General features: G+C 65.5%; 1 protein-coding gene across 1 annotated transcript in view; it reads right to left on the bottom strand.

The window, feature by feature from the left end:
* Window positions 1-14,575, bottom strand: part of PIEZO1 (piezo type mechanosensitive ion channel component 1 (Er blood group)) — a gene marked incomplete at its 5' end in the record, with an annotated part of 31,910 nt that overhangs the window by 14,256 nt on the left and 3,079 nt on the right. Inside the window, 21 exon segments of the mRNA XM_084269921.1 lie at window positions 187-391; window positions 508-708; window positions 1,255-1,380; window positions 1,534-1,710; window positions 1,802-1,959; window positions 2,486-2,574; window positions 2,659-2,838; window positions 3,041-3,189; window positions 3,570-3,748; window positions 4,260-4,371; window positions 4,486-4,746; window positions 5,790-5,924; window positions 5,926-6,057; window positions 6,170-6,274; window positions 6,413-6,578; window positions 6,802-7,015; window positions 7,825-7,957; window positions 9,500-9,662; window positions 9,752-9,790; window positions 10,104-10,230; window positions 11,156-11,251. Coding sequence (XP_084126047.1) covers window positions 187-391; window positions 508-708; window positions 1,255-1,380; window positions 1,534-1,710; window positions 1,802-1,959; window positions 2,486-2,574; window positions 2,659-2,838; window positions 3,041-3,189; window positions 3,570-3,748; window positions 4,260-4,371; window positions 4,486-4,746; window positions 5,790-5,924; window positions 5,926-6,057; window positions 6,170-6,274; window positions 6,413-6,578; window positions 6,802-7,015; window positions 7,825-7,957; window positions 9,500-9,662; window positions 9,752-9,790; window positions 10,104-10,230; window positions 11,156-11,251 — 3,147 coding nt within the window.

Below are 14,575 nucleotides of genomic sequence, written 5' to 3'. Positions count from 1 at the left end.
CCCAGGGCAGAGGGCCTGCCCACATGGTATCCCCATCTCCCCAACACCCCTCAAAGGATGGGTGACCCCCATGCCCCCCCCCAGCCCCTCACCCAGGGCAGCCAGCCTGCGCACCCAGTATCCCCCACCTCCCCAACACCCCTCAAAGGACAGGTGCCCCCCCCAAACCCCCCAACCCCTCCTTACCCACGCAGAGGGCGGGCGGCATGCCCACACAGAGCAGGTACTGGTAGAGGAGGAAGATGACGAGGAAGAGGCAGTACTTGGGCCAGAGGCGGGCGATGGCGGCCCGCCGGCGCCGCGTCAGGATGACCACCAGCCAGCAGCCGTGCAGGATCACCAGGAAGTTCATCCGCTGCCCGATCACGTTCACCATCAGCAGGAAGCAGATCTGGGGCGGGGGGGGGGGAAGGGGAGGGGATGACACAGAAGCTCAGCACCGAAATGGGACACCCCCCCCCTCCACCGCACCCCGACCCCTCCTCTCCCCCAGCGCCTGCTCCCCACCTCCAAGCCAAACTTGTAGTAGAAGTAGTTGAGGAAGTACTTGGCACAGGGGGCCAGGCCGCTGTCCAGGTGCTGGTGGGAGATGTCCTCGAAGATGGTCTCGGTGACAGGGGCCACCAGCTGGTGCTGCTTGCGGTAGTACTGCTGGCGCCGGTACACCACCGCCTCGAACACCAGCAGCAGCAGCACCAGGAGATGGTTCTGGGGGAAGGGATGGGGTGCTCAGGACCATGGCACAGTGCTGAGCAGCCCATCCCCATGGGGCGCTCAGGACCACGGCACAGTGCTGAGCAGCCCATCCCCATGGGGCGCTCAGGACCACCGCCCATCCCCATGGTGTGCTCAGGACCACAGCACATCCCCAAGTATCCCATCCCCATGGGGCACTCAGGACCACGGCACAGTGCTGAGGATCCCATCCCCATGGGGCACTCAGGACCACAGCACGTCCCCAAGCATCCCATCCCCATGGGGCACTCAGGACCACGGCACAGTGCTGAGCAGCCCATCCCCATGGTGTGCTCAGGACCACGGCACGTCCCCAAGCATCCCATCCCCATGGGGCGCTCAGGACCACGGCACAGTGCTGAGCAGCCCATCCCCATGGTGTGCTCAGGACCAGAGCATGTCCCCAAGCATCCCATCCCCACAGGGCGCTCAGGACCACAGCATAGTGCTGAGCAGCCCATCCCCATGGGCCACTCAGGACCACAGCCACGTCACTGAGCATCCCACCCCCATCCCCACCTGGATGTAGCCCAGGTTGGGGTATCCCTTGCGGATGCCGAACCAGTGGGCAGGGTCCACGGGGCCGCGGTACAGAGTGGAGTTGCCAATTTCTTCTGGGCTCAGGTTGGTGCTGTTGAGTTGGGGCTGCAAAAGGAACCACCAATGGGCATCAACACCCCTCACCCCCTCCTCCAGACCCCACCTCCAGCCAGGGAACCCCCCCAAAACTGAGTAATCCCCCCCCACAACCCCCCCACCGACCCCCATTGCCCCCGGCACGGTCACCCGGGCACCCACCTGGGTGCAGTTGCTGGAGTACTCGTGGGGGTCGACGACCTTGAGCTGGTAGAGCATCTTGCAGACGATGATGATGCAGGTCCAGACGGTGGAGAGGCAGGAGGCCATGTGGCGGAAGCGGCAGTAGGGCATGGCCAGAGCCCACAGCAGCACCAGCAAGAAGTTCATCAGCGATACCTGGGGGCGTGCGGCCACGTCAGCACCCCCAGGGTGCCCCCCCCACCCCACCCCACAAACCCCCCACGTCCCGAGGAACTGGGGCTGGTACCTCCTGCAAGGCCACCCAGACGGTGTAGAGGGCCACCAGCTTGAGGATGTGGAGCTCCAGCAGACGCCCCACGAAGACCTGCCCACGGGTCAGCGTGTCCGAGAAGGTCCAGCCCAGCACGATCAGGCGCTCCAGCACCAGCCCCCATTTGGTGGGCGCTGGGAGGACACAGAATGTCATGGACACCCCCACAGAGAGAACACCCCAATCTATTCCCTCAACCTCCCAAGCATGGAGGACACCCCATTCCCTCCCCTCCTACACTTTCAGGGCACCCCAACCCATCCCTTGTGCTCTCCCAGGCCTTTCCTGGCTTGAAGGACACCCCAATCCATCCCCACACCCCCAAACTCAGAGGACACCCCAAATCCATCTCCATCTGAAGGACAGCATAACCCATCCCCCCAAACTCAGAGGACACCCCAAATCCGTCTCCATCTGAAGGACAGCATAACCCATCTCCCCAAACTCAGAGGACACCCCAAATCCATCTCCATCTGAAGGACAGTATAACCCATCCCCCCAAACTCAGAGGACACCCCAAATCCATCTCCATTTGAAGGACACCCCAACCCATCCCCACACCCCCAAACCCAGAGGACACCCCAAATCCATCTCTATACCCTTCTCCCAGCCCCTCCCTGGCATGGAGGATACCCCATCCCACCCCAGTACCCCCAGTACCCTGTGATGCAGTGTCAGAGTCACCAGTCCCAGCAGTCTCGGCAGCAGCTGCATCCCGCAGCAGCCGGCTGCCATGCAGCTCCTCAGGCCTGTGGGGAGGAGGGGACAGGGCAGGGGTGGGGGTACAGGGGGGTCTGGATGCAGGTAGGGGTCCCCTCAGCACGGGGCCCTACCTGGGGATGTGGCAGCGTGGCGGGGTGGCAGAGGGAACGTGCTCCAGGTCGGTGATGTGCATGAAGGGACGGTGGAAGTAGTGGAGCTGGAGGATGCAGGCCAGGAGGAAGAAGCCTGGGATGAGGGTGCTGGAGAAGAGCTCGGAGACGCTGAACTGCTCCAGGCCCAGGTCACCCAGCCTGGGAAGAGAGGGGAGGGTCAGCTCAGGGCCACAACCAGCCCACCCTGTACAGGCACCAAGCCGGCTCGCCAGGATTCAACCCCAATTCCCCCCACCCCGTGCCTCAGTTTCCCCAGGTGCAACGCATCCCTTGGCCATGCCCTGGTGCCACCACGGGGCTGGTGGTGGCAGGGACCCCACAGCAGGTCAGGGCCACTCACTGCTCATCGGTGAGACCCGTCAAGTTCCTCCAGTACATGGGGAAGTCCTCAAACTGGAAGGTGTAGACGGCGATGAGCACCAGCATGGTGTAGGCCACCACCAGCCACCAGAAGCCCTTCAGCACCTTGCGCCACAGGCTGTAGTACACCTGTGGGGACAAGGGCACGTGGGGATAGGGACGGGGATGGTGAGGGGTCCCCCAGCCAGGGCCACACCAGGGATAGGGACGGGGATGGGGAGGGGTCCCCCAGCCAGGGCCACACCAGGGATAGGGACGGGGATGGGGAGGGGAAGGAGTCCCCCAGCCAGGGCCATGCTGGGGATAGGGAGAGGACCCCGAGCCGTCGCCATCCTGGGGATGGGGACAGGACCCCAAGCCAGGGCCACCCTCTGGATGGGGACGGGGAGGGGACCCCGAGCCAGGGCCACCCTCTGGATGGGGACGGGGATGGGGCCGGGCCCCCGAGCCAGGGCCACCCTGGGGATGGGGAGTGGGATGGAGAGGGGTCCCTGAGCCCCCCCCCTTACCTGGAAGAGGGTGAGGCAGAGGAGGAAGAGGAACATGTAGACGATCTTGTAGACGACGAGGCGCCCGGCGAAGCTCACCACGATGAACATCCCGGCGCAGACACAGATCCAGTACTTGGCATAGAAATCCCGCACCAGCGCCCCCAGCGCCTTCAGCATGTCCCGCTGCCGGCTGGGCTCTGCAGGGCAGGGAGGGGGGCTGCGGGCAGCTGGGCAGGGGGATGCGCCTGTATGTGTCCCCCCCAAACCCAGCTCCCTGCACCCCGGGGATGCTCAGCCCCAGGACAGGGAGGGGGCTGTGGGCAGCTGGGCAGGGGGATGCACCTGTGTGTCCCCCCCCAAACCCAGCTCCCTGCACCCCGGGGATGCTCAGCCCCAGGACAGGGAGGGGGCTGTGGGCAGCTGGGCAGGGGGATGCGCCTGTGTGTGTCCCCAAACCCAGCTCCCTGCAACCCGGGGATGCTCAGCCCCAGGACAGGGAGGGGGCTGTGGGCAGCTGGGCAGGGGGATGCGCCTGTGTGTCCCCCCCTAAACCCAGCTCCCTGCAACCCGGGGATGCTCAGCCCCAGGACAGAGAGGGGGCTGTGGGCAGTTGGGCAGGGGGATGCGCCTGTGTCCCCCCCCCCCGCAAACCCAGCTCCCTGCACCCCGGGGATGCTCAGCCCTGGGACAGGGTCCCCAGCTCCTCACCTGAATCCGAGATGGTCACCTCCAAGAGAGGGGTGGTTGGGCACCTCCTCGTTAGCAGCTTCTCCTTAATGAACTGCCGCAGCAGCAGCCAGAAGGTGAGGGTGAGCAGGAGCTGTGGGGGACAGGGGGTGAGTGGGGACAGCCAGGACCCAGTGGGGATGGTGGTGGGATGAGGAGGAGGAGGAGGAGGGACACCCACCCACCCACCCACCCACCCCAGACCCACCTTAGCCCCCAGGTCCAAGCAGGGATATTTGGGGTGCACCAGCCCCAGCTGCTCGAGGCTCATGAAGCCCACACGGGTGGGCAGCTCGGGGGTCAGGTCCATGGCCCAGACGTACTGCAGGCTGCAGAGGGCGATGCCGTAGAGGAGGAGGAAGGGCGAGCAGAGCATGGCGAAGTGCTGCCGGCTCCGCACCGTCCAGATGAGGCAGGCCCAGAGCAGCAGCACGAAGGTCAGCCAGCTGTGGTAGGTGATGCTCCACACCTACGGGGGGGGGCAGGGTGAGGCAGCTCATCCAGGCTCAGCCCAGGAGGTGTCCCAGCCCCCGCTCCTCACCCATACTGAGTCACAGCATCACCAGGTTGGAGAAGCCCTTTGAGACCACCAAGTCCAACCATTCCCATCCTGTGCTGCCCCAGATCCCTGAGCACCTCATCTCCCCTCTGTTAAACACACCCAGGGGGTGACTCAGCCCCTCCCTGGGCAGCCTGTGCCACAGCCCCACAACTCTGCCAGGGAAGAACTTTCCCCTCCCAGCTGAGCTGACCCTGCCCTGGGGCAGCTTGAGCCCATTGCCCCTTGTCCCAGTTCCTGTCCCCTGGCTGAAGAGACCATCGCCCACCTCTCTGCACCCTCCTGGCAGGGCAGGGGAGGTGGGGAGAAGGTCTCCCCTCAGCCTCCTCTTCTCCAGGCTCAACACCCCCAGCTCCCTCAGCTGCTCCTCAGAGGATTTGCCCTCCAGCCCCTTCCCCAGCCTGGTTGCCCTTCTCTGGACTCACTCCAGGACCTCACTGTCCTGCTGATGGTGAGAAGCCCAGAACTGGACCCAGCACTCGAGCTGCAGCCTCACCAGTGCCCAGTCCAGGGGCACAATCCCCTCCCCAGACCTACTGGCCACGCTATTCCTGACACAAGCCAGGATGCCCTTGGCTTTCCTGGCCACCTGGGCACACTGCTGGCTCATGTTCAGCCTGCAGTCACCGAGGTCCTTCTCCAGCCGCTCTGCCCCCAGCCTGTCACTCTGCTCGGGGTTGTTGTGTCCCATGTGCAGGACTCTGCCCTTGGCCTTGTTGAACCTCATCCCCTTGGTCTCATCCCATGGATCCAGCCTGGCCAGACCCCTCTGAAGAGCCTCCCCACCCTCAGGCAGATCCACACGTCCTCCCAGCTCAGCATCATCCCTTAACTCACTGAGGGAACCTTCGCTCCCTTCACCCAGGCCATGGATAAAGATGTTGAACAAACCAAACCAAACTCATATGTGGGTGTTCAGCCCCCCCTAGCCCCCTCCAACCAGCCCCACTTACCATCATGGCGATGAGGGCGCAGACGTAGCTCTGGCTCATGATGACGTGGCCCATGGCGTGCAGGGGCAGCCGCTCCCCCGGACGCCTCCTGCCTGGCCGTGGAGATGGGGATGGTGAGGTCCCCCCCCCAAAAAATGCCACAGGCAGGGTGTGGGGAAGGGGCTGTGGCAGCGATGGGCTTACCGGGCTGCGGCGAGTTGCCCATGACGTGGACGGTGCAGTTGTCGGCACTGCTGCCTGGCTTCCCAGTGCTGGGGGACAGCATGGGCTGGGGGGCAGAGAGGGCTCAGAGCCCACCCCAGCACCCCCCCTGGAGCACCCCACACCTGCTCCCCACAGCTTGGGCATCGCATAGGGGTCACAGCACCCCCCCAACCCACCTTGGTGTCCTCAGTCACACCATCGGTGTCCTTGGGCCAGCTCTCCAGCTCCACCAGCTCCCTCGTTGGGCACCTCACCGGCGGCTGTGCCGGCGCCACAGGTCTCTGTGGGGGGCAGGAGACAGGTCAGGGCATCCCCTCCACCATGGGCACCCCACCTCCCTTCCAGCAGGCACCACAGCTGGGGCAGTCAGAGCAGCGGGGCACTGGCAGAGGGTCTGTCTCAGCCCTGCAGCCCCTCACCCTGGTATCCAGCCAGCGCAGCTTCACCAGCGTGACCACAGTGTAGTAGAGCAGGAGCAGGATGCCAGGGTTGGCATAGACAGGCCAGGGGTGGTCAGTGTTGAGCACCAGGGCGTTGGGCCAGGAGCAGTTGCGGTACAGGATGATGTCCTTGAAGCCAAACACCCTGTGTGGATGGAGCAAGTGGCATCATCCCCCCTCTCCCTCCCCAAAAGTGGGATGCCCACCACCAGCCAGCATCCCATCCCAGCACTGGCACAGCACACAGCTTCACCAGGCAGTCTCTGGCCACCACTCCATGGTGATGTGCTGTAGCAGAGCCGAGCGAGGTGCTGGGCTGGCCCCCCAACTGGTGTGGCACAGGGACCCCCCACGGCACGGGGACTCACCGTGCCCAGATGGTGGGGGGTGGGAAGACCCCCTGCACGAAGGGTGTCTGGTAGGCGTAGAGGCAGAGGAGGTGGCTGCCAGCGTAGATGCCCACGAAGGCGCAGAGGATGTCGAAGGCCAGGCGGCTGGTGGGGAGGTGGCAGGCCCACCACGTGCACAGCCCCACGAAGAGCAGGTAGTAGACGCTGGAGGAGGCGGAGGGCAGGGTGATCCCTGGGGAGCAGCGCCCCGCGGGCGGTCAGTGCGCGGCCGAGCATCCTCTGGCCACGCAGCTCCCGCCCGAGCATCACCCTGGACTGAGCACCCCTGCCCCAGACCAAGCATCCCTCCCCCTGGACTGAGCATCCCTCAGACTCAGCATCCCTGCCTCAGACCAAGCATCCCTCCCCCCTGGACCGAGCATCCCCCAGACTCAGCATCCCTACCCGCACCAAGCATCCCTCCTCCTGGACCGAGCATCCCCCAGACTCAGCATCCCTACCCGCACCAAGCATCCCTCCTCCTGGACCGAGCATCCCCCAGATTCAGCATCCCTGCCCCAGACCAAGCATCCCTCCCCCTGGACCAAGCATCCCCCAGACTCAGCATCCCTACCTGCACCAAGCATCCTTCTCCCTGCGAAGCACCCTTCCCTCAGACTGAGCTTCCCTCTCCTGGACCAAGCATCCCTTCCCCAAACGGAGCATCCCTACCTGGACCAAGCATCCTTCCCCCAGACTCAGCATCCCTTACCCTGGACTGAGCATCCCTTCCCCAAACTGAGCATCCCTCAGACTGAGCTTCCTTCCCCTGGACCGAGCATCCCTCCCCCAGACTGATCATCCCTACCTGGACCGAGCATCCCTCCCCCAGACTGATCATCCCTACCTGGACCGAGTATCCCCCAGACTCAGCATCCCTACCTGGACCAAGCATCATTCCCCCGGATAGAGCATCCCTCCTCCCCCAACTGAGCATCCCCTCCCAGCAGCACAACCATCAAGCCCCCCAGCTCCCTACAAGCCCCCCAGCCCCATACCCACCAGCCAAGGCCAGCAGCAGGATGGCCAGCGCCTTCCCAGCCACCCAGAGCAGCCAGTGAGCCGTCACCCTCAGCCTGGCACTCAGCGGCTTGTCAACCATCCTGCCACGCCGGCCCCCATCCTCCTCTTCCCCCTGCCAGGCAAGGAGAGCACATCCTGAACCCCCTGCCCCAGGCAGCCCCCCAGGCCCGGGCTGTGAGTGGCCGTGCCTCAGTTTCCCCACTTGAGGGAGAGCAGGGGGGGGCCGGGCGGGCGCGCAGCCCGGCACCTGGCCGTGTTTGTCCGTTTGTCTGTCAGCTGCTTGGACAGCTCCTTCCAAAGGCGGCTGTTTTTCTTGGCGCTGGCGCCCGGGTTCCCAGCACTGAGCTTGTTTCCAGGCTGCCTCCCGGCCCCGGCCCCGCGCTCCCGGCCCCGGCATTCGCGGCAGCACAACGCTCCGGTTACAGCCTGGCCCCGGGGATGGGCAGGGGGGTGCCCATCTTGATGGTCCTGATCAAGCGGGGGGCACCCCAAAGTGGGGGTTCGCTGAGATGGGGGAGCCATGGGTTTAGGGGCGGTGATGCCTGGGTGATTCCGGTGCCAGGCACAGCACCCTGCATCCCCCCACCCCTCTTCCTGCCCTAGGTAGTTTCGGGGTGGCAGAGCCTCCCACAGCCTGGGGGGTGCCAACACCACGGGCACCCCCACATCCCGCTGGGGCCGTGGGGCTGGGCTGTTTGGCAGGATCCCTATAGCAACACGGGAGCAAACACGGGCACTCCTCCGCCCCTGGCTGAGTCACCCTGGCCCCGACGAGGTGCCGGGACGCTGACCCAGCCCCCCGCCCGCTGCCGACACTGCCGCACCGCGTGTCCCCGGTCACACCCCCACCCCAACCCCCGCCACATCCCGGGACACCATCCCGGCTGTGGTACCCCAGGACGGGGGGTCGGTGGGGCCATGGTGGGTGGGATGGTGCTGGTGGGATGGTGCCAGTGGGGATCGGTGGGGCCACGGTGGGTGGGATGTTGCTGGTGAGGGTCTGTGGGATGGTGCCGGTGGGGCCACCGTGGGTGGGATGGTGCCGGTGAGGGTCTGTGGGATGGTGCCGGTGGGGCCACCGTGGGTGGGATGGTGCCGGTGGGGGTCAGTGGGATGGTGCCAGTGGGGTCACTGTGGGTGGGATGGTGCCGGTGAGGGTCTGTGGGATGATGCCGGTGAGGGTCGGCGGGGCCACGGTGGGTGGGATGGTGCCAGTGGGGCCACCGTGCGTGGGATGGTGCCGGTGAGGGTCTGTGGGATGATGCCGGTGGGGGTCAGTGGGGCCACAGTGGGTGGGATGGTGCTGGTGGGGGATGGTGAGGCCACAGTGGGTGGGATGGTGCCAGTGGGGGTCAGTGGGATGGTGCCAGTGGGGGTCAGTGGGGCCACGGTGGGTGGGATGGTGCCGGTGGGTGGGATGGTGCCGGTGGGGGTCGGTGGGGCCACAGTGGGTAGGATGGTGCTGGTGGGGGTCAGTGGGGCCATGGTGGGTGGGATGGTGCCAGTGGGGGTCGGTGGGATGGTGCCGGTGGGGGTCGGTGGGGCCACGGTGGGTGGGATGGTGCCGGTGGGGGTCGGTGGGATGGTGCCGGTGGGGGTCGGTGGGGCCACGGTGGGTGGGATGGTGCCGGTGGGGACCAGGGTGTGCTCTCACCCGCTCAAGGGGCTCCCGGGACTCGGGTCTCTGGGCACGGGGGGCAGGTCCGGCCTTGGGGACGAGGCGGCGGCACAGGCACAGGCAGAGGGACGAGACCAGCAGGATGCCCACGTCGGGCGCCACCAGACGCACCGAGTTGGGGATGTCGCTCAGGTCCAGCCTGGGGTGGGACAGCAGCACAGGGTGGGGCTCAGGGGTGCTCCCCCACCACCAGCATCCCCCACGGACAGCCCCCAGCCCCACCCTTACCTGGTGACCCCGACGTGCCGGGCGAGGACCTCCCAGGTACTGCCTGTGGGGAAGCAGGGAGGTGCTGAGCCCAGCAGCACCCCAACAGGGTGTGAGGACCCCCAGATGGGGTCCACACCCTGTGCTGCAGCCACCAAACAGGCACCCCAGCACAGCATGCCCCCCGGTGCCAGGCAGGTGCCTGGGACCCCCAGCACCCAGAAGGATGGGATCCCCACACCCACCCATCACCATCTTGGAGGTGCAGCCCCCCAAGCAGCACAAGGAAGGGGTGAAGCCTGGGAGAGCAGAGGTGCAGGAGGGCGAGGGCAGTGTGGGGACCCCCATGGCAGGGTGCTCTGGCACCCCATACTCACAGCTGGGCCCCAGCAGCTGGTCCAGGACGGGCAGGGTGTACAGGCATATTTGGAAGACAAAGTGGGCGAGGAGGAAGAGGATGCTGGTCCCCAGCAGAGCCTTGAGGAGGCGGCCAGCATGACCTGCAAGACACAGGCGCCCTGTTACCCATCACCTGAGGTGGCCCCAGAATGTGCCAGCATCCCCAGACAGGACCCAGCACCCCTGGGATGGGGTGTGCCGTGGCCATGCCCAGGGATGCCAGAGGTCTGTCCCAGAGCCGCGGCCCCGCCAGGACCCTGCACGTCTCACCACACCCCCAAAAACATCCTTTCCTGTTGCATTATTGGGGAAACTGAGGCACAGTTCCCCCCACACACACCACAAACCCCTCATCAACCCTCCCAGCAGCTGAATCGTGTCCCCATCCCACCCATCTCCCCGCATCACACGCCTGCTTTTCCCAGCCATGGGCACAGGTGGGTGCTGGGGCATCCCCCAGCCAAAACCTCTCCCTGCACTTGCCTTTTCCTGTAAATCCAGCCGAAATCACCCAGGCTCTGGGGCTGTAGGAGCCCATGAAATATTCAGAGGGCAGAGCTGTTATCCAGGGCCGTGCCAGGCACTGCCAGCCTGTGCTACCACACAGAGGGCAGGGAACCAAGCAGGGCTACAGGCACCCAGTGCCCACCCTGATTTGGGGGGAGATAACATCCCCTGCACCCCTCCACATGTGCCCACAGCAGGGGACGTGCCCCAGGTTGCCCAGGCAGGGCGGAGGGGCTGCTTGTGGTCCATCCCTGCCCACCCAGCGGGCACAGCCCAGCTCCTGAGGTTTCTGGTTAATGAGGCTGGGGCTCAAAAGTGGCCATTTCAGAGCAGGACAGCTATTAATAGCCACCCTGGGCTATAATTAACAGAGAGGAGATGCCACACGGAGCCACGCTGCCCGGCTGGGTCGGGGGGGAAACCGCAGGGGAAGGATGGCAGGTACCTGCTGCAGAGCGGCACAAAGCCCCCCCTGTCACCCCCTCCCCAGCTCCCCACCCTGCTGTCCCCCCTCCTTACCTGTGGCAGAGCTCTGGGTGGGCCCAGGGAACCATGGCAGGAGCAGCAAGAAGAGCAGGTACACCAGGGAGAGGACGTTGAAGCGGAAGAGGCAGGCTGGGGGGGGCCAGAGGTTTGGGGAGGGTCAGCCCCACGGTGAGGGTACCACAGCCCAACAGGCTACATCCCCCCCTCAACACACTGGGGATCCCCCAGGGTGGCACCCCCAAGCTGCACCGTGGGGTAAGATGGAGTCAGAGGTGAGGGATGCCCTAAAAATGAGAGGTGCCCCCAAAAGATGGGTGGTCCCAGTGGCTCAACCCCTCCAGAGATGCCAGTGGGAATTGGGGGACACAGGCAGGAGCCCAGCTGGGTCAGTCCCAGTGACCCACATGAGTGGCATAGGGGGTCCCAAATGGGGGTGGGGGGGGTGGGGGGTGAGAGCCATGAGCTAAACCCACCCACAAAGACCACGCTGAGGTTTGTGGGGACCCCTGAACCCGGGCTGGGACCCCCACCCACAGCTGGCACAGCCCCCCACCTGCACCCAGCCCTGCTCCAGCCACCCCATCACCTTCCCCCTCCCAGCTTATTTTTAGACCCAAATTACAGTGTGCAGGCGTGAAACAGGCAGAGGGGCTGGGCAGGGAGTGGGGCTCCACCAGCACCCCATGGAGAGGTGGGGGGGGCCCCACGCCAGGGAACCCCACACCAGGACCCCCCCACCCGCCCTCATCCCAGGGCAGAGCTGCCCCCATGGCCAGGGACACTGTGTTCCCATGGGCTGCACACACACCTGCCAGGCCAGGCGTGACAGACACTGGCACATGCAGCCAGCAGCAGCTATGGGGGGGGGGGGACACAGCCCACAGCCACGAGGCCACGGTGATGGGCACGGAGCGTCACAGCTGGGGAAGGGGGGTCTGCACAGCGCAGCAGCTTTGGATTTTAACTGTACCCCCACTCTGGGCAGCCCCAGGGTGTCCCTCTGTCCCCTCAGCTGAAAACAAGAGGGCTGTGTCCCCCTTGCTCAACCCCCCCAGCAGGCTGCTCTGGGGAGGGGGAACCCCCTCTGGGTAGCCTGGGGAGGGGACCCCGGCTCTGCCCAGCCAGGGGAAGGATGTGCCAACCTCGACACCCCACTTGGGAAGGGGGTGAGGGAGCAGAGGCCAAGAGAGCAGCCCCCCTCCCACAGTGTGGGGCTGGGAGGGGAACAAAGGGCAAGGGATGGTGACTAGGGCACACACAATACAGCCCCCCCACCCCCGTGAGCAGCCTCACACCCGGGGACAGTGGGGGGCCCTCAGAGGGTGCCAGGGGGTGGGGAGGGAGCAGGAAGGGAGGTACCATCCTGCCTGCCCCACACAGGGCCAACGCCAGCCCCCCAACCCCAGCCAGGGACCCTCCCCCAGCGAGTGTGGGCAACACCCCAGCATGGGTTGGGTGGCCACAGGTGGGGGGGAAATGGGGACCACCATCCCACCAGCCACCTCTCCACGGTGACCCCAGGAGCCATCACCTCCCCGCAGGCTGCCAGGGGTTGCTGGCCACGTTCAGCACACCATGACCTCATGGAGCAAATATTCCCCTCCCTGAGCCAGCCTGGGCGCTGCGGGGGCGAGCAGCCACGCTGGGGTATGTGGGAGCCAGCCAGCCAGCCCCCCCCCCCACCCTGCCCCATCAGCCACCAGCACTGACCCCACAGCCCACAGCACCCTGGCACCACAGCCATTGGGTGCTCGGGGTGAATGAGCCCCCATCATGTCCCCACCCCAGCTGTGGGTGCTGGTGGCAGGGAGGGGACAGGCTGCTGGCATTGCCAAGGCTGGGGTCTGCCCAACACCCATGGTGGGGACCAGCAGTGCCCAGAGCAGCAGTGTGACCCACAATGTCACATCACCAGGGACATCACTCCCAGGCAGGGGCTGGCACGGAGCTGGCATCCCACTGATGGCAGCTCCAGGGTGCCCACAGCACTGGGAAAGGATGGCAGAATCTGCCTGCAAATGCAGAGCACCCTGCTGCACCCCAGAGCTGAGCCAGCACCCATGGGACCCCCCCACCAGCCCTTCCACCCCTCCTCAAGGCATCACCCAGAAAGCTCTTGGCAGGGTGTCCAGCACTCACCACAGCTTCAACCAGCTTAAGGGTGGAAAAAATAGATGTGGTGGGGGGGATGCTGAGGGTGTGGGGGGCCTGGGAACAGGCCCCCTGGCACAGCACAGCCCGGTCTGGGATCACCCACAGATGGGGGAAGCCGGCCAGAGCCGGCTGCACCGGGGCGTGCCGAGCGGTGCCGGCGGCGTGTGGGTGCTGCGTCCTGTGCAGTGGGAGGAAACCAGTTCCCCGCCATGCTGAGAGTGGGGAAAAACCAGTCTGGCCTGTGGGGAGAGAGGCAGCGGGGAGAACAACCCCACGGCAAAGGGAAACCCTCCTTCCCACACCCATCCTGCCCACGAGGAGCCGGGTGGGCAACGCACCCTGGTACCCACGCGAGGGGCACCCATGGGCAGGATGCAGCCCACGCTGAGCATCCCCCCGTTGGACCCCCATAAGGTTATCCTGGATCTGCACCCCAATACATCCTCCTTTCCCAGGGGAGTCAGGAGCAGCCAGCCCAGCTCCCAGGCTGCTGGGGAGCTCACCCACTGCCAGCAGCACTTGAGATATTAACGATGTTAACGAGCCAGCAGGAGGATGGATGGCTGGGGAGCTGGGTGAGATGTGCTGGGGTCCCTTCACACCAGCCTTGGTGTTCCCTCCCTTTCCCCTCCATGCCAGAGGGGAAAGGGGTCAGTTGGGGACCCCAGGGGAAGGTGACCAAGGTGGGGGTGGCTGGGGAGAGCTGGCACGGGGGGGTCTCTCCATGAAACGTGGCTGGGGAAGTGTGGGAAAGGCAGCTGTGGGGTCCCACCCCACCACCTGGCTGGCCTCTGGTGATACATGGGGGTAATGGGGACCCCCCCAGCACCAGCCCCACTGCCCACACCCTGCTGGGCACAACCACCGTGGACCTGAGGCCACTCAGCATTAATTAGCAGAGCTCTTAATTCCCCACCAGCCCAGCTATCTGCCCACAGACCCGTTACCTCCACCAAGCCCCTTCCCCACAGCCAGGTCCCACTCCCCACTAACAACCCCCACCTACCCAGGGCTGGGGGGACCCAGACAGTGTGCCCAGGGTGTCACACCACACCCAGGACCCCCAGCTCTGCACCCACCGGCTGCAAACTAGAAGGAAGCAAACACACCCTGGCCATGGAGGGTGTCCCCACCCCCAAAACCAGGTCGGGGAGCCCCAGGGCTGGCTGTGGCGGGACAGGAGCCGCCGGCACATTCCCAGCCCCTCTCTCCGGGAAGCGGGAGCAGCTCCACTGGTTCCCCTGCTGTATCCTGTTTTGATGGAAAATTAATCCTGCTCCTGCCAGTAGCAGCCCTGCT

This window comes from Gallinula chloropus, assembly GCF_964237585.1.
Source record: "Gallinula chloropus genome assembly, chromosome: 13".
Classification (NCBI taxonomy): domain Eukaryota; kingdom Metazoa; phylum Chordata; class Aves; order Gruiformes; family Rallidae; genus Gallinula; species Gallinula chloropus.
This window is presented reverse-complemented; position numbering and strand designations above follow the sequence as displayed.